This window comes from Alosa pseudoharengus, unplaced genomic scaffold (genome assembly GCF_046254945.1).
Source record: "Alosa pseudoharengus isolate Yale_2024_CS ecotype anadromous, Long Island Sound unplaced genomic scaffold, YU_APseudo_1.1 YU_APseudo_1.1_scf_3, whole genome shotgun sequence".
Classification (NCBI taxonomy): domain Eukaryota; kingdom Metazoa; phylum Chordata; class Actinopteri; order Clupeiformes; family Clupeidae; genus Alosa; species Alosa pseudoharengus.
This window is the reverse complement of record NW_027468718.1, coordinates 15702049-15724170: the sequence shown is the minus strand read 5'-3', so window position 1 is coordinate 15724170 and position 22122 is coordinate 15702049. Positions and strand designations below refer to the sequence as shown.

At 44.2% G+C, this 22122-nt stretch overlaps 1 protein-coding gene and 1 long non-coding RNA gene across 24 annotated transcripts in view; one reads left to right on the top strand and one right to left on the bottom strand.

Moving 5' to 3' along the window:
• The window catches only part of caska (calcium/calmodulin-dependent serine protein kinase a), a 209068-nt gene that overhangs the window by 98958 nt on the left and 87988 nt on the right, over positions 1-22122 (bottom strand). For all 11 annotated transcript variants that reach the window (XM_076263321.1, XM_076263327.1, XM_076263323.1 and 8 more), the window contains exon 2: positions 21046-21158. In XM_076263321.1, the coding sequence (XP_076119436.1) occupies positions 21046-21158 (113 nt within the window). The remainder of the gene's footprint in view (positions 1-21045; positions 21159-22122) is intronic.
• Positions 11169-15920, top strand: LOC143100306 (uncharacterized). 13 transcript variants are annotated; one of them, XR_012981898.1, is made up of 8 exons: positions 11169-11331; positions 13101-13124; positions 13384-13395; positions 13903-13985; positions 14256-14359; positions 14521-14571; positions 15287-15363; positions 15615-15920. It is a non-coding gene; the product is annotated as an uncharacterized LOC143100306 (long non-coding RNA). The 13 variants fall into 13 exon arrangements; XR_012981890.1 differs by having other exon boundaries at positions 13532-13985; XR_012981891.1 differs by lacking the exon at positions 11169-11331 and adding an exon at positions 12775-12931 and having other exon boundaries at positions 13532-13985.

The window sequence follows — 22122 nt, the reverse complement described above, 5'->3', positions numbered from 1 at the left end:
ATCCCTGTTCTCCGAGTTGGTGACAATTACATGCTCCCTACCAGCAGAGGTGCTAGAGAGCCAAAATGCTTCTGAGCTGCATTACATCATAGGTTTGCCGGTAGGTTTTATAACGCAGACCTGAAGGTGGTATGTTAATAAACAAACCGCTCTCCTTTAAAACCACTGGTGCAGTTTTATTAATGAAAGGTTAGCTGTGAGCAGGTGTTATATGCTGTGCGGATATGTTAAGCCTCTACCTCTCCCTGGTGATGTCTGGTCCACTCCAGACGGCCTGTGATGGATGAGGTGGACAAACCTAACTCTGCATGCAGTACACAGTGTGCACGCACGCACGTACAGGCGCGCACACACACCCCTCTCTCTCTCTCTCTCTCTCTCTCTCTCTCTCTCTTCTATGCGATATGTTCCCTGTTGCACTCACACATGCATACTAATGTGAGTCATATTTCAACTCTTTTGGTCATAACACATTACGCCCACTTTCTCTCTCACACACAGTGTCTGTCCATCCATCTCTTTTGCACTTCAAACTTCTCCAGTCTCTTGCACCTCTCGCTTCTTTCCACTCCTCATGATCTCTCTCTTGTTGCCAGTCCCTCCATAATCCCCACAACACAGCTGCAACACCAAGCGATCAATCTGTCCCACTGCTAGTTCCACGGCTGGTGGAATATGTCCGCTGGCAGTATGTGCTTGTGGGACGATAGCTGTGAAAAGTGACCAAATCAAACGCAGCTTCTCACACACAGACACACAGACACACACACACACACACACACACACACACACACAGAGAGAGAGAGCCAGGGCCATAGCCCAGCTGACGGCAGAGCAGGACTGCAGAGGCTCTCTGCAGCTCATAAAAAGCATCATGAAACACGGGACAGACTGAACCAGCACGGTATGACTTAAACTCACAACAACTCGACCCCCTCTAGGACAACCAATGAGAGGAGAGCACCACAACACAGTGTGGGACGACAGAACACAACACAAGACTGGGACACAACAGAACACAAGACTGAGACACCACAACACAACACAAGACTGGGACACAACAGAACACAAGACTGAGACACAACACAACACAACACAAGACTGAGACACAACAGAACACAAGACTGAGACACAACAGAACACAACACAAGACTGAGACACAACACAACACAACACAAGACTGAGACACAACTAGGGTTGCTAAATTCCGGGAATTTTCAAAGTTGGAAACTTTCCATGGGAATTAACGGGAATATATGGGAATTAACAGGAATAAACAGGAATTAAAGGGAATAAACTGGGCATTTTTAATATGGCAAGTTAGTCTATAACAGGGAACTTAAATGTAGTGGACAAAACCCCATCTTGAGCATAATATTAGTTAAAACAACCTGATTTAATGCAATTTCAGTCGAATTTCTACCCTGCACATCAGTCAATCACATGCACACAGCAATCAGCATAGGCTAGACATAAAGGAAACCTATGGTGCGTTCATGTGCATGGGAAAAAAAGGTTCCAACCAATAGGATTTTGTTGTTGAGTGGTGTGGTGTATCTTGGGCAGTTCAGTGTTGCTAGTTTAGCACGCTAGTAAACAATAGGCAAAGAATGGGATTCCCGCTAGCAAATACGAACATTCAAATCATATTGCTTATTACGAAACAAAATGTTAATGTTTATATATGAAACAGTTTGAATGAATTACCCAAAATTCCCAGTTAATTCCCGTAAATTCCAATTAATTCCCATAATTTCCTTTAATTCCATTAAAGTTTCCAACAGAACACAACACAACAGAACACAACACAACACACCACAACACAAGACTGAGACACGACACAACACAACACAAGACTGAAACACAACACAACACAAGACTGAGACACAACAACACAAGACTGAGACACAACACAACACAAGACTGAGACACAACAACACAAGACTGAGACACAACAGAACACAATACAAGACTGAAACAACAGAACACAATACAAGACTGAGACACAACACAACACAACACAAGACTGAGACACAACGGAACACAACACAAGACTGAGACAACGGAACACAACACAAGACTGAGTCAACGGAACACAACACAAGACTGAGACAACAGAACACAACACAAGACTGAGACACAACAGAACACAACACAAGACTGAGACAACGGAACACAACACAAGACTGAGACAACGGAACACAACACAAGACTAAGACAACGGAACACAACACAAGACTGAGACACAACAGAACACAACACAAGATTGAGACAACAGAACACAACACAAGACTGAGACAACGGAACACTACACAAGACTGAGACACAACAGAACACAAGACTGAGACACAACAGAACACAACACAGACACATACACACACACACACACACACATTTCCAGTTGCCTTTAGTCTTATTGGATTATAAAAGACATATTGTATGGGGGGCCTCCACGGCTTCTATGAAATATCCTGTGGTCTGTCGAAGGAGGAACTGCTCGTTTCAACATTCCAGCGACTGGAGGTGATGTGTTGAGTGGCATGGTGCTACAGCTACACACACACACACACAGACACGCACACACACACACGCACACACACTTCTCAGATGAGGTTAATGTCCCCCCTCTGCCACTCCTGGTTAATGGTTTGTCATTAAAGCACCGTCACATTCGGCTCTCAGGAAGTACTCAGTGAAGTGGACTGAAGGTCGTCGGGCCAATGAAATCGTGTATAGAGTCGGTAGGTGGGCTTAACATAATGATTGATGGCAGAGTTGCAACAGTTTGGCTTGAATTCCCTGCTACTTGAAAACAAATAAGATGGATGTTGCTGTTGGCGAACAGTGTGACACGAGTTAAGCTTTTATTAAGTTGGCAAACGTTTGAACTAGCCAACTAGCTCCGCTGGTGGGAAACGCATGGGACTCATAGCGCTGCCGCTGTCCTATTGCGTGCAGAGGGAATTTGAAAGACAACTGATTATCCCGCCCCTCGGACAGAGCACTGCGAACGGTGAGTGTCCAGACCCTACATGTAAATGTGGGTCTGGCTCGCCAGGCTACTGCCTTACAGCATTACACTGCAATAGAAAACATGACACAAAGTGTGATAGATCAAACATACCACATCAGGGCTGCAACAACTAGTCAATTAGTTGTCAGCTATTAAATTAATCGCAAAGGATCTTGGTAACCGCTTAATAGGTTTGTTTCTTTTTCGTTTTTCATTTTTAAACTTAATATATTTTCAGCTTTACCTACCGACAAAACAAGGCATTTGAGGACATAATATTGAAATTCAGAAACACTGATAGACATTCTTTCACTACTTTCTGACATTTTATCGATCAAACAACTAATTGATTAATCAAGAAAATAATCAACAGACTAATCGACTGTGAAAGTAACCGTTAGTTGCAGCCCTATACCACGACTGTACACAGAACAAGCCAAACACGGTGTGATGGACCACACAGCCCACGCCAGCTTGGTTAAGACTGAAGAGTGGGGTGAGAGGCCAAGTTTCTGCCTTCTCCAAGATGAGCTTGATAAGACACCATGAGCGGCTACTCACTGAAGACGTGGCCGCAAATATCAATGTTTTTTTTTTTTTTTCCCTATGTGTTGCGAGCCTCCTCCCATGCACAACATCCATCAGGGCGAAAGCGCTTGGCCAGTCTGCACTGCTGCTGGCCCTCGGGGCCCGAAGGAGCTGTGCTTTAGTGCTTTGTGGCCTCTGGAAACATCTGCAGCTGAGCAAAACCGCCGCCTCAAAGCAAACCACACTGTTACTGATGAGCTGTAGCCATCTCCTGAAGGGAGGAGCCACCTGGAAAAACCGGCTGGGTTTTTAGCATCACAGTGCTAACAGCTGGCGGGTGCTGTGCTATCTTGGGCAGACACAACACAACACAACACACCACACCACACCACACATTACACACACTGGATGAGTGGAGTGTGAGCGAGACGCTAGATAACTGCTGACTCCAGTACAGGTGTGCAACCAGTCACAGACCTTATAGATACACTGGATCAGTGTTGAGCTACTAACCAAAACAAGGTGTGACTCACTCCCACACTACTGTCAGACCTCTCTCTCTCTCTCTCTCTCACACACACACACACACACACACACACACACACACACACACACACACACACACACACACACACACACACACACACACACACACACACACACACACACACACACACACACACACACACACTCTTAGCAGACACTGATATCTCACTCCTACTATCAGTCTCTGATAATGAATGAGGGCTTGAATTACTCAGCTATCGATATGAATTGAGCTCCGAGCCTTCAGTGGCAGGGCATTATGGGGAAAAAGGCGGCGGCACCATAAAGGGCTTGGCGTCCAGCAGTCAGTCGGTGTTGTAATGCACTTGGGAAAAGAGAAAGAGAGAGAGAGAGAGAAAGAGAGAGAGAGAGAGAGAGAAAGAGAGAGAGAGAGATAGAGAGATAGAGAGAGAGAGAGAGAGAGAGAGAGAGAGAGAGAGAGAGAGAGAGAGAGAGAGAGAGAGAATGTGAGGGGCCACACTGTATTTCATCACAGACATTTATGATCCAGCCCTGGCTAGATTCATGACTAGGGACACAGGGGACCAGGGAGAAATCGATAGATAGGCTTTCACCCTCTCCCCCTCCACCTTCTCCCCCTCCATTTTGTTTCTAATTATTCACAGAGAAACAATATTTTGACAGCCTTGTTTTTTTTCGCTCCTTTTTTCCTTTGTCTCTTTTTTTTTGCAGCAAACATGAGAAGCGTCAAGCAAAAAAAAAAAGAAGAAAAAAAGCAGGCGGGCCTACAAGCAGCTTTCCAGTCGAGAGGCATCGATGAGCAGAGGGGACGGTCGATATTAGCCAGCAGAGAACTTCTGCCCCCATCACTACAGGATGGAACTTCTGCCCCCATCACTACAGGATGGAACCGAGGGCCCCATCACTACAGGATGGAACTTCTGCCCCCATCACTACAGGATGGAACTTCTGCCCCCATCACTACAGGATGGAACTTCTGCCCCCATCACTACAGGATGGAACTTCTGCCCCCATCACTACAGGATGGAACTTCTGCCCCCATCACTACAGGATGGAACTTCTGCCCCCATCACTACAGGATGGAACTTCTGCCCCCATCACTACAGGATGGAACCGAGGCCCCCATCACTACAGGATGGAACTTCTGCCCCCATCACTACAGGATGGAACTTCTGCCCCCATCACTACAGGATGGAACCGAGGGCCCCATCACTACAGGATGGAACTTCTGCCCCCATCACTACAGGATGGAACTTCTGCCCCCATCACTACAGGATGGAACCGAGGGCCCCATCACTACAGGATGGAACTTCTGCCCCCATCACTACAGGATGGAACCGAGGCCCAGAGGAAGAGGAGAGTGACTGGTGATGAGGCTGGTATGAATGAGCGAGTACAGACATGAAAAGGCGTAGCAACAGAGAAAGAGACATTGTGTGTGTGTGTGTGTGTGTGTGTTTGTGTGTAAGTGTAAACTGACTGCTCAAATACTCTTAAAAGAAAATATTAATATACAACAAACCACCTTCTTCTCAAACCCTAAGCAAAGATATACCCAGCAATAGGACCACTGACAACCTAGCAAACTTTCCAGTTAAATGACTGGGAATCACAGCATCTGAAAGACTGAGAGTGTGGGTGAGACAATGTCTTGCGCTGGATACATGTTGGCTTCAAAAGTAAAAGATCTGCCTGTGATGAAAACAAATAAACACAGAAAAATAAACACAATTGCCGTGACGCGACCATGGCAACAGACAGCCTCTCGTCTGGAGAACACCTGAGATGGGCTCGAGTCGCCCAGGCAACAGGAGGCAGACAGTCTGATGTGCTCAGTGCGTCATCAGGTGAGGAGTGCAAAGACGCACTGGCAAAGACACACTGGCAAATGCATACACACACACACACACACACACACTCACACACTCTCACACACACACACACACACACACACACACACACACACACTCACACACACAAAGAAAAAGCACCGACACACAGAGAACACACAAAAAATCCCTAGCCAGAGCAAATGTGAGAAGCTCATACTAAGCTCACTCTGCAGTGCAGAACCATGTAAAGCTCACTCCAGCCTTCTCATACAAACGCAGCAGCAGAGAGTCACTGTGCTAGAGAGAAAGAGAGAGAGAGAAAGAGAGAGAGAGAGAGAGAGAGCGCTCGGGGCCTGCAGCCCCAGGTGTGCATAATCAGAGGAGACAGTAGGCACCTGCCCGAGATGAGGGAGTATTCATTTCATGTGCTGTGTGGCAAGTACTGTTTTGGTTTCTCTCTGTGTGTGTGTGTGAGAGTGTGTGTGTGTATGTGTGTGTGAGTGAGGGAGTGTCTATTCCTCTCTCCCTCTCATTCTCCGTTTAACCCTCAGCCCCTCTAACACCACCTCTGTCCCATTCTATCTCTCTCTCTCTCCACCTTTCTCTCGTCCCCTTCTCTATCCCTTGCTCTCTGGCCGCAGCAGGACTGGACTAAAGGTCTGTGCTGGAGGCTCACTGCGATTTCCTTCTGATACCTGCTGCTAATTGAGCAGCAGGTGTCTTGATGTGTCTGGCTTCACAGGGGGTCCTGTGGAGGCATTAGTGTGGGCTACTGAAGAGGCACTGTGGAGGAAGCATGCTAGTCGCGATGGTTGGCGTTGGTGGACTGGTGTTTATAGTTAGATGCAGAAGACAGACAGCAAAGGTGAAGTGCTAAGGTTTATAGTTGGGAATTGTGCGTGCGTGCGTGCGTGCGTGTGTGTGTGTGTGTGTGCGCGCATGTTTTAATGCGTAGAGTTTTAATATAAGAAAAAGCAAAGGAATGGGATGGAAGAACCCGAAGAGCTGGTCTGGGTGAAAAAAAAAAAGGTTCTAATGCAATTTCGCCCCCTCCTTTTGCCTCCTTTCTTTCTGGAAAATAACAGCGTCTCGTCTCGGTGCGTCTGGCCTGCCTCTGCAATCAGGGGCTTTGCAGAGGGATAATTTTACGACTCACCAACTTTTTTCATACCCTGTACACCTCCAGAAAAGCAAACAGAAATGAATGAGCGATAAAAAACCTCACACAATCCACGGTGCGCCTCCACAGAAAGACATTAGCTCAAAGTGGACTTTGGTGAGCAGCTATACATCACCTACCCTTTAACCTTTAAAAATAATATCAACATCATCAACAACAAGAACAAACACGGCAGAAAGATTGTCATCAACGGAAACAGCACTTCCCACCTTCACAACTGAAGAGAACATAAAAGCGCCATCATGGAGCAGAGGCTAACGACGATGACCTCCAGTGAAACCGATGATTGCACTCTTCGCTCCATCCTCTCTCTGTTTCTCTCTCTCTCTATCTATCTCTCTTTCTCTGCACTGTAATAATCTTCCGAGGAGTCAATGAGACGGTGCTAGACTTAAAGTGCAGACCTTTGAATGACCCTACACCTCTAAATGTGGTGCCGAATGAGCCGGGGGTTGGACGCGCGTGTGTGTGTGTGTGTGCTTAAAAGAGAAAGAGTGTGTTTTTATGTGTGAGAGTGAGAGAGAGAGAGAGAGAGAGAGAGAGAGAGAGAGAGAGAAGGGGGGACAGAGAGATGGAGGCAAAGTGAGCCTGACTCTTGAGATGTTTACACATGAGCTGCCTCTGGAAGAAACAGAAGCCTTATGTGCTTCAGGCCCATACTGCCCGCGCCTACTCTCTCACTAGTGAATCACAGAGATGGGGGAAGAGAGGGGGGGGGGTAAGCTAGACACAATGTCTGAGTGGTAAAAAGAGGAAGGGAGAATAAGAAAAGTAAAAAAAAAATGATGGAGAGAAAGGAGAAAGACTATCATAAACAGACAGAAAAAGAGAGGAGGCAGAGACGGAAAGAAAGACACAAAAAAGAGAGAGTGAGTGTGTGTGTGTGTGTGTGAAAGAGAGAGAGGGTGAAAAAGCAAAAGAAAACATACTGAATGTGACTCTAGCCGCCAAATGAGATTTATCCAGCCTCGCTGCGGGAGAGGAAAAACTGCAGCAGCGTGGAGAAGCAGCCGGAGCTAACCTCAGAGGACACACACACGCACATACTTACGTGAACGCACACACACACACACACACACACACACACACACACACTTACGTGAACGCACACACACACACACACACACACACACAGTAGACACAGCAAAAGAGCCAGATAACTAAGTCCAAACTACAGCACCTGCTTGTAGAGTTACGGTTCGCTTCCTCTCAACTACCCACACAGGAGTTCACACACACACACACACACACACACACACACACACACACACACACACACACACACACACACACACACACACACACACACACACACACACACACACACACACACACACACACAGGAAGGATAATGAAAGAGCAGTCAGACTGTGTCAACAAGCAGGGCGTCACATATATGTAGAAAGAAGCATTAATTTGTCCCATGAAACGTGTAAATCTGATAGTATAAAAATCCTGGCAATGCGCTTTTGTAACCACGTGGCAACATCCACAACCCAGGAGAGGGAGTAGGATCCGTAGCCTGCCTCCGTGCCAGTGTCCAGCTGCCAGACCGCTGTTCTTCCAAGTACTGTCTAAAGGCACTTAACAGGAAATCAAACTGACTAGTAGTCAGCCATAGGCGTTTTAGGTGGTGAGAAAAAGTTGTTTAGAAATGACTTTTCTGAGAATTTGCTGAGGACAACTGCAACTACACATCAATTCATTTAATCAGGTTGCAGAAATTGTAGAAAAACACATTTTGTTTCTATATAAAAGGTTTCTACAAAGTCTGCCATTCATTTTCCGCAGTGAAGGAAATTAAATATGTGGCATGGCATTCCTAAACTACCTCTGCCAAAAGCCCTTCACTGTTATGTATGTGCACCTTCTGAAGTACTGTAGAGGACTATGGCTGTGTGCCCAAAGGCACTCTTTCAGGGATGAAGACCTCCTCCACAGTGCGGGCAAAGATCACCTGCTTCTTCCCTATGGTCTACACAGCTTCCATTTAGCACCCAGTACACATTGAGTAAGGGATAATGCATGAGGAAACCTTTTAAGCAATGTTGCTGGGCAACTACATGAATAGTTCACAACACTGACACAACTGGTTCCAAGTGTTCTGATGGGATGATGTGACAATTAGCATTATGCTGATGATTGAACTTAACAACAATACTCAGGAACAGTGCCCAGCAACACTGCTCAAAAAAGTCGCTTTGTGTGTCATCAGCTTCAGGCATATTTTGACTCACAACTTTTTACCCTACACTGCCTCAAACTGGTATGATCAGTGGTGGAGCTGGGTGATTTCAGTCTCTGAGTCAGTCATCACCGGCTGTTTCACCTTTCTTTTGACTCAGCATTGGGTTAAGACAGAGGAGGGACCTGACAGACAGAAGACTGCCTGGCAAAGAATGTTTTATCATCACATATGTCAGGACCGGACTCTCCCACACCTATTCAACACTGTCCCGGTGCACACTACACTGTAAAAAATATCCGTAGATTTTACGGTAAAAATTTGTGAAATTGCAACAGTACAAAACCGTAAACTTAGAAACGGTAGAAAACATTTCTTACAACAGTTAAGTATTGTAAATATGTTTACCAGCTGGAACCATATATTTCACCTTTTTTTTGTATAGAAAATACGTTGATTAACCGTTAAGAAAACAGAAACATGCCATATTGTATAAAACAGGGAGCACACAATTTTTTCCCGCTTTTACCCTCATCTAACGGTCGGTTTCCACATGGCGAAATTTCGCTTCACTCATTGAGGTTGAATGGAGACGAAATTCGCCCTGGTTAGGCGAAATGACAGCGAATCACCGAGGCAGGCGAAATGAGGACCAATCGAGAACCAATCAGGTCCCGTGTTTGTGTTTGGAGGCGGGAGTTACAAAAAAGTCTGACCAAGATGGCGGAGACTACCTGAGCTGTAACACGAACATTTGTATGTGATTAAAATGTTTCTACACGAACATTGGCACTTGTATCAACACAAATTGTGGTTTATATGCCACACGAACTTAGTCAGGGCACATACACCACTAAATAGACCACTATATGTTAGTTTAAACACTGAAACTTTTTAGCTAGCTGACAAGCGAACTGCTAGTATGTTCGGACATTGGATTGCATTGTAAACCTAGCTAGACAGCTAGGCTACATGCTGTAACACAGGTATGAAATATATTATGTCTTATTGATCTTGTTGTTTCTATGAATATGAATTGTTGTTTATAAGCAACATCAACTTAGTCAAGGCATAAAGACCCCTGGATATCTTCATTAAGTACTTAAACGTTTGAACTAGCTCGCTTGCCACCACTGGGCTGGCTAGACACTGCAGTCAAAAGGTTAGCGGTTTGGCTGTCACGGCCCCGAGGTGAAATTTCGCTGGTCTTTTTGAACTTCAGAATGGGGAGCCGAAGTGCATTATAGGGCGGATAAATAGTCTGATTTACCATTGACCTCTCCAGAATAAGTCCCGCCTCCGTAACTTCCGTATCCATCCAACTTCCGGGCGTGGATTGTCTATGAGAAATAACATGGCGTTTCGAAATATCATACCGGTAAAACATCTGTAGGTAGCGAAGTTGAAAAAGCTGGTGGGCAGATTGGCCTACACACTTCTGCCATATAGTTTCCACTGGATTTTTTGATTGTCGGTGCCGTTTAAGTAGTATACTATAGACTATACTACTTAAACGGCACCGAAAATCAAAAAATCCAGTGGAAACTAGATGGCAGAAGTGTGTAGGTCAATCTGCCCAGCAGCTTTTTCTACTTTGTCACCTACAGAGTTTGACAGGTACGATCTTTCAAAACGCCATGTTATTTCCCATAGACAATCCACGCCCGGAAGTTGGATGGATACGGAAGCTAGGAGGCGGGATATATTCTGGAGAGGTCTATTAGAAATATGACATAATACATAGAACAAAACACATTAATATTTTGCTTTTATTTTCTGTAAAAAATACTGGTTACCCCTGTAAAATTCACTGCAGGTAGTCTAATGGATGAATCAAATTGTCTAAGCACCCTTCTTTGATTTATACATATAATATAATAATGTATGTAAATTAACGAATTAATATGCATTAGCCATCTATGTCCATGTGCATTAAATCACTGAATTTTCCCCAAGGTATTTCCCCAAGCTAGCCTATAGGTGGCGCTGCATTTTGTTAGTTAAACCACATGGCCAAATATCAACCGCCATTTTGTTCGCGAAGGAGACAGTGATTTGTGAGATGGTAAGTAATGAAAACGACAATTTAATAAATTGAAGAGTAGTGATGGGTAAATGAAGCCTCGAGCGCTACTCGACACATTTCCCTAATGTGCCGAGTAATGTGCCGAAGCTTCGAAACATGGAAGACAAGGAAAACACAGCGACATCTGGTGGTTTGCATAAATTATCGCAGCCACGAACTGTTGAAAAGAATGCCTACAACGTTCAACACAATGCCAAAGCTTCGAAATGTTCTCATTCATTACATTAAAAGTGTTGCAAGAAATTTGCATTTATGTTTGTCTCAATTCAATACAATAAAATACGATTAGGCAACATAATGCCATCACGTGGAGATTGGTATTTCCGTGGAGGCGTGAAATCGTGTTATCCCAGTCAATGATCCAATCGGTCTACCATCCACTTAACGCCCGCAGTAGACACTACTTAGCTTCTGAACCAGGACGAAGTGTTATCAACCTCAACACGCTATGGACGAGAGTGAAAAGGAAACGACCAGGCACCTAATTAAACCAATATGGCCCGACATTGACGTTTCATGAATCAAACTTTCAATAAAAGGAAAATATTATGTCAGCCATTATTGTTAAGCCTACATAGAAATTATTAGCCTGTATTGCTTTTAAATTACATGATTGAAGTTGAGACAAGATTGCAACACAGACACGTTTTAATGTCATTGTTCTAAATGGCAAAGCTTTAGGCTAGGCCTAGGCTATTTCTTCTTTATTTCTATGTGCATGATATTATGGATTATGGACATTTTCCGGAAAGAAAAGAACGTAAATTCCCAAACAGAGAAAGCATCCTATATAAAACAGGGCTACCCACAAATTTCGCCTGACTTGCAATACAACACAACTCATTCCGACACTAGAGCGGGTGCCCTGGTTCGCGCAATGCTTTTGAGTCAGATTCCGAAGCAGTCACGTGGGTGTGTGTCCCAAACGAAGCTTCAGACGTCACACTCACAAACCGAGGCCTCGTTTGTCATCAGTCACATGATTTTTATGGAAACGACACAAGCCTCGAACCGGGGCTTCATCTGGCACGCCCCTTTCTGCTCGACACAAGCTCCGAAGCCTCGCTTTATTGGGCACATCACTATTGAAGAGTTCAATCTGATTAAAAGTATTAATTAGTAATGCAATTCTAAGCTTCTTGTGTTTGCAATGGCTTACGTCTAGAATTTTCTTCGGGATGAATAAAATACTATCTTATCTTATCTGAATCTCTGTTGTAGGATAACGTTAGCCTATGACAAAATTGCCAGCTAGCATTCAGATTTCTGACCATGCTTTGATTAATGTAAACATTACCTTAGATTATGTATATTGTGCTTCGATTCTAACTTGTAATAATACGGAGATATCATACTTAGTCTACACCGTTTTTCTCTACAGTCATTAAGTCTATATTCTGAGCTGGAATGTCAATTGTCTCAGTGTGAAATATTTAACTGAGTTCTGATTGAGAACGCCATTTTATTAACGTTAATCCCTTCATTGTGCACAGAAGCTTGAAATGACTTGACGGGAGTTCCAGTCATTTAGCCTTGCTTTATGTTTCCAGGCGAAACTTTTGGCGTTGAAGCACATTAGGTGTTAAACATGTTTTATTGAATACATTCATTGTTTGGACCTTTACAGTTAGTAATTGGATAATTGCTAGAGTTAAAGCATAGTTTTGGCTAATGTTAACAGGAAAATTGTGCATTGGAAATCGTATTGGTTTGATGCAAGTTAACGTTGCCTAATCTTTATGTTGCAGGTATGTTGGGAGAGACGTCTACAGGTAAGTTTTTACATTTTCTTTACTAGGAGTAGGCTATTTAGAAGTGAAGTGGTGAATAGGGTTTCTGAACGTTTGGGGAGGAGGTTTTTTTTTCGCGCTCGTTTTAGCCATGCTTCCCAGTCACATTTTGTGGAGCTGTTCTGTCTGCTAAGGCGTGCATTGCAAAGTGCTTCGTCTGTTGAGTGTAAGGGAAAGGTAGAAATATCATTGCATTGCTGAGGACTTAATATTTATGTATTTGATTGGTTTGTCTCAACAGGGTATCAACAAGGTACAGTGATAATTTATTGCCACAGAAATGTTAACTGATGTAGAGTTTTGTCATTGTACAGGTTAGTAAAAATTAAATGTCCAGTTTTATGTTATAGATTGAACTCTTCAGTAAATTAAGTAAAACTGTTCAACAGAAATTCCGATAAAGCAGTAATTTCAATTGTAAAAAAAAAACTGGCGCTGTATTTCCAATAAGAAAAGCAAGCATGAATTCGGTAAGTCTTTTTTGAACTGTAGATGGTTCATTCTCATTACTACTTGGTTAGAACAACTATGGAACCAATGATGAGTATATGTAAAAGGTATGCAATGTCTCTCTGTTTCTCTCTCTCTCTCTTTCTCGCTCTCGCCAACCATGGTAAGTATCCCTGATTTCTTGTCTCTGCCTTGATCATTTATGCTTTCATTTATATTGTAATGCTTGTCCACCAACATTACATCTTGCTCCTACTGCATCAGCCCTAATGTCTCATCAATCCCCTGTTAATCCCCTCTTCCAGATCAGACCATCTAGAACAGGACACAACACCCTTCTTACACCTGAAGGAGGGCTAGGACACACAGGAGACCTGTAGGCCCACTATGCTGGTAAGTCAATAGAATGCATTTTACATTTCTTAGTTGAGACAATACTGCTGTGTCAAGTCAACTACAGATTGCTATTCAAAGCTAAGCTAGACATACTTAAGAACTGTCAGGTAGCAAATGAACATTTTTAATTGAAATGCTTGGTTGTATAAGTAAAGGAATGTAATGTAATATAATATGTAATAAGTTTGCTAATGTAGTTTTACATTTTTTTTTCAATCTAGTTTGTGTGCCATTCACCCCTAAATTTTCTTTTGACCTGCCAAGCAGCAGCACGAACGACTGGGTCGACTTAGGATTGAGTCCCCTCTCTGCCAGAAATTATCACTGTGTTCAAGGAAGACCCAGGCCCAAATAAAGCTGCTATGTCTAAGGTGTGCTGGAAAACTTTCTGTTTTGACTTTTCATTCATTCACATTGTATACAATTTAGCAGCCACATGTGGCAACATGTCAAAGATGATGCAAATCTATTCTTTTGTAAGTTATAACAATGTGATATATTGGTGAAAGTTAACATTGTCTCGTCCTTGCAGGTCAGCCCCTTTTCCTCAGCTATTCAAGTTGGCAGTCATCTAATATTAAAGGTAAGATGTTGCTAATTTTGTTAGTGGTTAGTGCTCAAACTATGTTTTCTATGCTCAAGTTCATATGTAGACACAGAGTTCATTAAAACGTTTTTTTCTAAAGACACACATTTGCACATTTGCTTACCTTAGCCACTCCCTCTCGCCGCCATCTTGGATTGTTAGGATACGCAAATGTGCAGTCTTCAGAAACAAAGGTGTTTATAAACTGTGCTCAAACAATGTTCTCTATGCTCGAGTTCATATGTAGAGACCCTGATAATACTTTGAACAAAGTTTTATGCAATGTTGAACCTTCTATAAACCAAACTAAAACCTTGAATTTCTAAGTGTTTATAGATTGACATTTTGTGAGTGTGTCCCACTTGCCCACAGTTCACCCATAGAAGCAATACAGCTGAAAGTGAGTAGAACACTACTACTGGAAGATGCGGGTTTGGACGTAATCGTCTCGTTGACCGAATTTTTGACTTGTGCCCATGCACACATAGAGCCTACAAGCGAAGTTCGCCGGTGTTACACTTTAAGTTGATTTTCATGTATAAATTCTATCGAGGGGTGGATAAACTCAAATTTGAGAGGGGTAAACTGTGTTTACTTGAGTTTAGTCTCCACTACAGCCCTGGCTGTCTACTACCTTTTGCCTATTTTCCCACTATGTTCCTTTGTGTCAGTCATAATTTTTCATAATGTTTCATCAATTCACTCCTGCCAGACCAAGCCAATGTCCCGCTCACCTCTGAAGAAGGGAAAGATACAGCCTGTTGGTTGGCTCGGCAGTAGCAGTCCATGGTGAGACTAATCAGCGTTGTGTTATGGGGTCTTGGGGTTTTGTTACTATCTGTTATATTCTGCAGGTTCCACCCCAGCAATGTGTCAACTTTTAACTGATAAACTATGTACCTACTGAGCTGGTGGCAATTGCATGTGACAGTAAATTTATGAATTGCTTTATTCTACCAGTACTCGTTGTAGATATGACTTAAAAGTGCCTTTGTTTTCTCTTCCTATGCCGATGTTCCTGATCCATTCAATGGCGCCAGAAAGGGCTGAAGCAGCTGACCTTTCTCCTTCGGCACACCTACAAGCCAGGGTAGATTCTTGATGTCCAGTACTGTCCCTTTTTTGACTTCACAAGCCACAGAAAGGCAACACCTTTGAAACATCTCAAAGTTTTGCAGACCTGGACTTTTTCCATGCCATAAGACTGTTGAAATCTGTGGACTTATGCCTAATTACTATGTAAGAAGGGAGGTATTCCTGGTAATTCTATTCAAGCTCATTGTTTTTGACAAGACATTTTGGTACAACATGGGCAGAATGGCCAACTAACAGCTTATTAACTGATTAGGGCATAGATGATTGTAAGTTCTAGGAATAAAGTTGTCTTTTTTACCAAACTGTTAATTGTATGGTTGATTTGTGTGGTAAACATAGGATAGGTAAAATAGTAGTAGAGACTGTTCAGACGGATTTGTTAGGGTGTTAGTTAATGTATACAGTAAAATGTGTTTGAAACAAAAGTTAATCGTAAAATCAACATACATTTTAGCGTAAATGTAGAGATGGTTAAACTGTATTTATTACGGTAAAATTTTGGCAACCCAGATGCCGGTCTTTCACTGTTAAAATGACGGAATTGTTTTTTTTTCCGTATTTATTACGGTCAAAGTGCGGCAACCCAGCTGCCAGTCTTTCACCGTTAAAATGACGGAATTTTTTTTCCGTATTTATTACGGTCAAAGTGCGGCAACCCAGCTGCCAGTCTTTCACCGTTAAAATAACGGAATTCTTTCTATTGTATTTATTACGGTAAAGTTCTGGTAATCTAGCTGCTGGGTTTTTCCGTAAAAATAACAGAATTTTTGTACTGTATTTATTACGGTGAAATTCTGGCAACCACAGCTGCCAGTTTTTCACCGTAAAATCAACGGATTTTTTTTTACAGTGTACAGACCGTGAAGCTGTGTGGAATTCTCCTTTTTCTTCATTAGTTCCAAAACTCTGTGGGCTTAGCGTGCGTGTGTGTGTGTGTGTGTGTGTGTGTGTGTGTGTGTGTGTGTGTGGGGGGGGGGGGGGGGGGGTGTGTGTGTGTGGGCATGTGTGTGTGTGTGTGTGTGTGTGTGTTTTAATCACCGCTGCAGTTGAGCAGCCCTCCATCTCTCTTCCCTGGAGTAGTTGCTTTTCCAGTCCAAGTGTGACTGCGCTGTCCGCTTCAATTTTCTCTCTCCTTCATTTCCGCCCCCTTGCTTTGCCTCCCTCCGTCTTCCTCTCTCTCCCTCCCTCCCCCTCTCTCTCCCTCTCCCGGGCTTTTTGCATTTTTGCCCTGCTCATGCTCCTGTTCCTTCTGCCCCAAATCTCTCACCCTGTCTCTCTTTCCTCACAGCCTTCAATGGACTCACTCCATTTTTTCAATTACTTTTCCTTCAGTTGACGTAGAGGCTGTTCCGACCGTCCAAAGCACCAATAAGGATGTTGCCAATACTCCTGTCCATACCATAGCTCTCCACTGTATCGGATAGCACATGAATAATGCATGGTGCTCGCATGACTGAACCGCCACTCCAGTGTGTGAACTAAACCTTTAGCAAAATGCTCTATTAAAGCAAAACAGCTACCAAATTCAATTGTACTTATTTATGTGGCAAGGTTAACATGAGCATTCCCCCATAGAATGGCCAAGGAAAAGAGCTGTTGGGTGCAATTATCACAACGTAACCATTCAATTACAAAATCAGAGACAGTATTAAAATATAGTTAACTGCAAGGAAACAGTAAGCAGGATGAAGGCCCCGAGACCAAGACTAGTTGTCCTCAGGAGACACCTGTGTGTCAGCAGCCGACGTCGGCCTCCTGGAGTGGGCAGTCTGGACAGGAGAGGGCAGCGGGAGGGTTGTTTGGGGACTCTGCTTTGCCGTGCTGTCACCGTAGTGGCCACTAGCCAGCGCGAAGATTTAATGGAGGTGGAAATGGATCTGAGGTGGACATTACCACACAGACGCAACGAGAGCCAACCTCTCCGGTGGCCAAGCCTCTTTTAGCTGTACACGTGTGTGTGTGTGTGTGTGTGTGTGTGTGTGTGTGTGTGCCAGTCAGGGTTATTAACTGTATTACCATTAATTTAGTGGGGGAAAGGACATTGCCTAAATTCCCTTCTTTACATACTCCACTACTTTTATCTGAATAAAAAAGGCAATTAAGAATCCTAATGTTATATACAGAGGCCAGCAGTATAATCCATAATATTATTTTTAATAAACCCAACAGGGACGTACACAGACATTTGTGTATTTGTGACTCTTTTTTATAAACTTACATTGCTGGCCACATAGTTTAACCTTTCGCTGTTCAGCTGTCTAATACACAAAGCAAAGACAGATGGTATGGTAAGTGATACCTGGAGCAAATTGTGCATTTTAGGGCACAACACAATGAAGTGAATGTCAAGGATATCATATTATTAGAGGAGGGTGTGTTTGCTAAGGGCAGGGTAGTTTGTGTGTGGTGTGGTATGGTGTGTTTGTCTGTAACTATGTATGTCTGTTTTTGAATGTGTGTGTGTTTGTGTGCAGTTGTATCTGTGAGAAGATAATTGCATGTCAGAGACAAAACACAGAGGAAGAGCATGAGAGAAAGTAGAGAGAGCGTGGTGTGTGTGTGTGTGTGTTTGTGTGTATGTGTGTGTGTGTGTGTGTGTGTACGTGTGTGATTTATGATACTCTCTCCTCTGTGTTAGCTCATGGGAAGGATAAGAGACTTCAAAGCAGCTCACTGGACAGCTGCAGGCCTACGGCTAATTCACTGGGTGAGCAAATCAGTCACCGTGTGTATGATTGTGTGTGTGTGTGTGTGTGTGCGTGTGTTGATGTGTGTCTGTGTGTGTGTGCCTGTATTCAGGAGCTTTCATGTAATACTATCTGCATAAAGTCATATATCTATCTTTACATTTGATAAGCTTATCTTTTCATACATATATACATATACATATATATACATATATACATACACATATATATATATATATATATATATATATATATATATATATAGACAAACATGTCTGTGTGCATGTGTATTGGCCTGTATCTCATGCACATACAGTGGGAGGCTAGGAATGCTAAGATAGTCAAAGGCTTATGTAGACCATCTGAAAAGCTCAAAAGGAAATGAGTCTGAAATCCAGCAGAACACTGTGGTAATACCAGGCCTCGGGCTGACGAGAGAGGGATAGAGAGAGAGAGAGAGAGGGAATGACTAAAGCTGGGAAAGAAAAAAATGACTATGTATCTAAGTGAAGGAGAGGGAGGGAGAAAGAGCGAGAGAGAGAAGAGAGAGAGAGAGAGAGAGATGAGAATAAGTATGCCCTGCTGGTAGCCCTCTCAGGAGCACCGGGAGAGGGAGAGATTTGGGAAGCGTTTAGGGGTCTCAGCTCTAACCCCTGCCTGCTGTCACGAGACTCTAACCCCCATCAAGTAGGCTCTTCTCTCCCTCCCTCCATCTCTCACCCTCTCTTCATTTACTTTCCTCCTATCCCTCCGTCCGATCACATTCGATATCCAGCACTTTTAACATTCCGCTCACGCCTATATGTGATGTGAGAGAGAGAGAGAGAGAGAGAGAGAGAGAGAGAGAGAGAGAGAGAGAGAGAGAGAGAGAGTGTGTGTGTGTGTGTGTGTGTGTGTGTGTGAACAGCCTCTCTCCTCTGCTGAGATGAGACAGGAGAGCAGCAGTTGTACTGGAGCGGTTCTAGTCGCCTAGTCACTCTAACCTCCATCTCTCTCTCTCTCTTTCGCCCATCACTCTTGGACATTCCTTTCTTCTTCTTTATGTACTTCTGCCTCTATTAGATGTGTAGACCCTGTCTTCTCTCTCTCTCTCACACACACACACAAACACACATACCTGTACACACACACACACACCCTCGCCCACACACACACGCACACACTCTCACACACACACACCCTCACACACACACCCACACCCACACACACACACACACACACACACACACACACACACACACACACACACACACACACACACACACACACACACACACCCTCGCCAATCCTCACACACACACTCCTCCCGAATGAGCAAAACAGGAATGGTGTTCATCAGTCTGTGTAATCACTACCTGTCCCCAGGGGCTATGCTACATGTAATGGTGTGTCACCACACTGCACTGCACAGCCCTGCGCTGAGCTAACGCGGCTTTAACTACACCTAACGCCCTCCTCTTCCCTGCTCCTCCTCCATCCACTGGGGAAGATGGAGAGTTGCTGGTGACTGACAGTAACATGGTATAGATACAGGGGATTGGGTGGGGCTGGGTCAGGTAGACTCGACAGAGTTCAGCTGTAATGTCCACCCAGATGTCAGGCTTTTGCTGGTCAGCTTACAGACCCCCTCAAATCCTAGCAGTTCTCAAACGCAGCACCTGCTCCCACTTTTTTATTCATGCTTCCAATTGCTCTGCATACCTGTCTGAGCTAGCCAGTGGACACAGCTTTACTAGCTGACCACAGCTAGCCAATCAAGCGCATGATAATGATGATAGGTGCGCTCAGTCAGAGCAGGGTTGGCTAGAAGGTATATAAAGCCTCCTCTAGAGGCTCTAGGAGTAGATGTGAGAACCTGTGGCTGGAAGTACGGTCCAGCCCTGAATCATCTCACACAAGAAGCGTACTGTGTGTGTGTGAAGGCGCACTCAGACCCATACTGAGACCCACTCCGTGCGTACACTCCTCCTCCCTCTTCCTCTTCCTCCTGCTGCTGCTGCTGCACGCTACATGCCAGCTATTAGAGGCTCCCCAGGGACCCATTTAATTCGGCCACTTCCGACCGCAGAGAGCAGAGCGCTTCCTCCGGCCGCCGTGGAGCTCGCTCAAGGTCACCCGCGGCTCCTCTTCCTCCCCGTCCTCTCTCAGAGTGTGGGCTCAGCAGCTCTGTCAGGGCTCCTTAGCGTCTAGCCCGGCGCCTCGCTGGCACGCAATGCTAAAAAAGGACCCTGATTTGGTGGAGGAGACTTTTTTTTTTTTTTTTTTTTTTTTAAGAGCCCACCTCAGAGCGGCTTCAGGGAGGCTTCTTGGACCTCGTCCAAGTTTCCTGGGTTTCCCCCACTTCCTGTGAGTCATCGGTTTTCTCCACACTTCTGAATGACTTGTGACTCTTCACAGGATGTCTCGATAGTCGGTTAGCCAGCCAGGTGGAAATGACACTGTTCTATAGCTCCGATGACTGATTTAAATGGAGGCACTTTGGGTTTGTTTACACCGGGGATGCAAATGTACTCTCCACCATTTGTGCTACAGTATATAGCCAAATCCACAGCCATTTTGAGAACTTCCACGCATGCCAGGAAGACATGAAGATATAGACAGACAGACAGACAGACAGACAGACAGACAGATAAACAGACAGACAGACAGAGAGTGCGACAGGCCAGAGAGGACTCCTTGCGCCCCTTACCTTCTGTGCTGAGGCCAGGACTGGAAGTGAATTTTGCCACGTCCACGATCTTCACCGCAAACTGTTGTCCTGTCTCTCTGTTGATGCATCGCCGTACCACACTGAACGGCCCCCTGCCAGACAAAGAGAGGGAGGAACAAGGGAGAGGAGAGAAAAAAAAGTAATATGGTTAGTTTAATGTCTGTAATGTGAACTTGTTTGAATGATCAGGGCTTTTTCTGAGAAAGCAAATGGGGGGAATGAATTACTACTGTTTTTCCTGTTTATGCCACCTGTGAAATTGAAGTGCTTTGTTATTGTATTGCCAGAAAATAGCATAACTACTTTCCCCTGCTATCGAGGGATGAAATAAAGCTTTTTTCGGCTCATATGGTTCTCAGAGGAAGGCAGTCGTAAAGTAAACAACCCAACACTGCATGATCTGTGCTTAGATTAGAGCTCTAGGAATCAGCAATACAACCACCTGGGCAGACATCATTCATCTGTGTCTATACAATAACTGAGTGAATTATGCTGACTTTACTACCTGACTGGATATATATATATGCTAGGCTTTTTAAACCGTCAGACAGTTACTCAGTGATCCTACTCTCCAGGTGGCTCCCTGCAGACTGTATGCTGAAATAGAAATCCTCAAATCCTTGACTTCATCTCTCCAGTACATTCACATGCGCTGACATTTGCATCAGAATCCACCACTAATAATTGCAGGAGTATTTGAGGCGTTTGGTTATGAACTCAGTCAGAGTGAAAAAAGGACCACACACACACACACACACATAGAATTATCTGGGAAATATGTAGTTTACGACTTGTATAATTCGCCCCTCTGTTGAACCAAAATCACCAACCCATAGCGGTTATGACAATCCCCACAAAATAAACATATCCAGAAAAATAACAAAAACATATCGACACTTCCTGGTGCCTCGAGAGCGGCAATCCGCCAAGTGGTGAAAGCAGGAGGAAGGAGGAAGAGGAAGAGGAGGAAGAGGGAGAAGAGGACGAAGGTTTGCTTCAAAGTATACCCACACACTCAACCCTAACTAGACTACACATCGACAGAGTGTCAGCCAG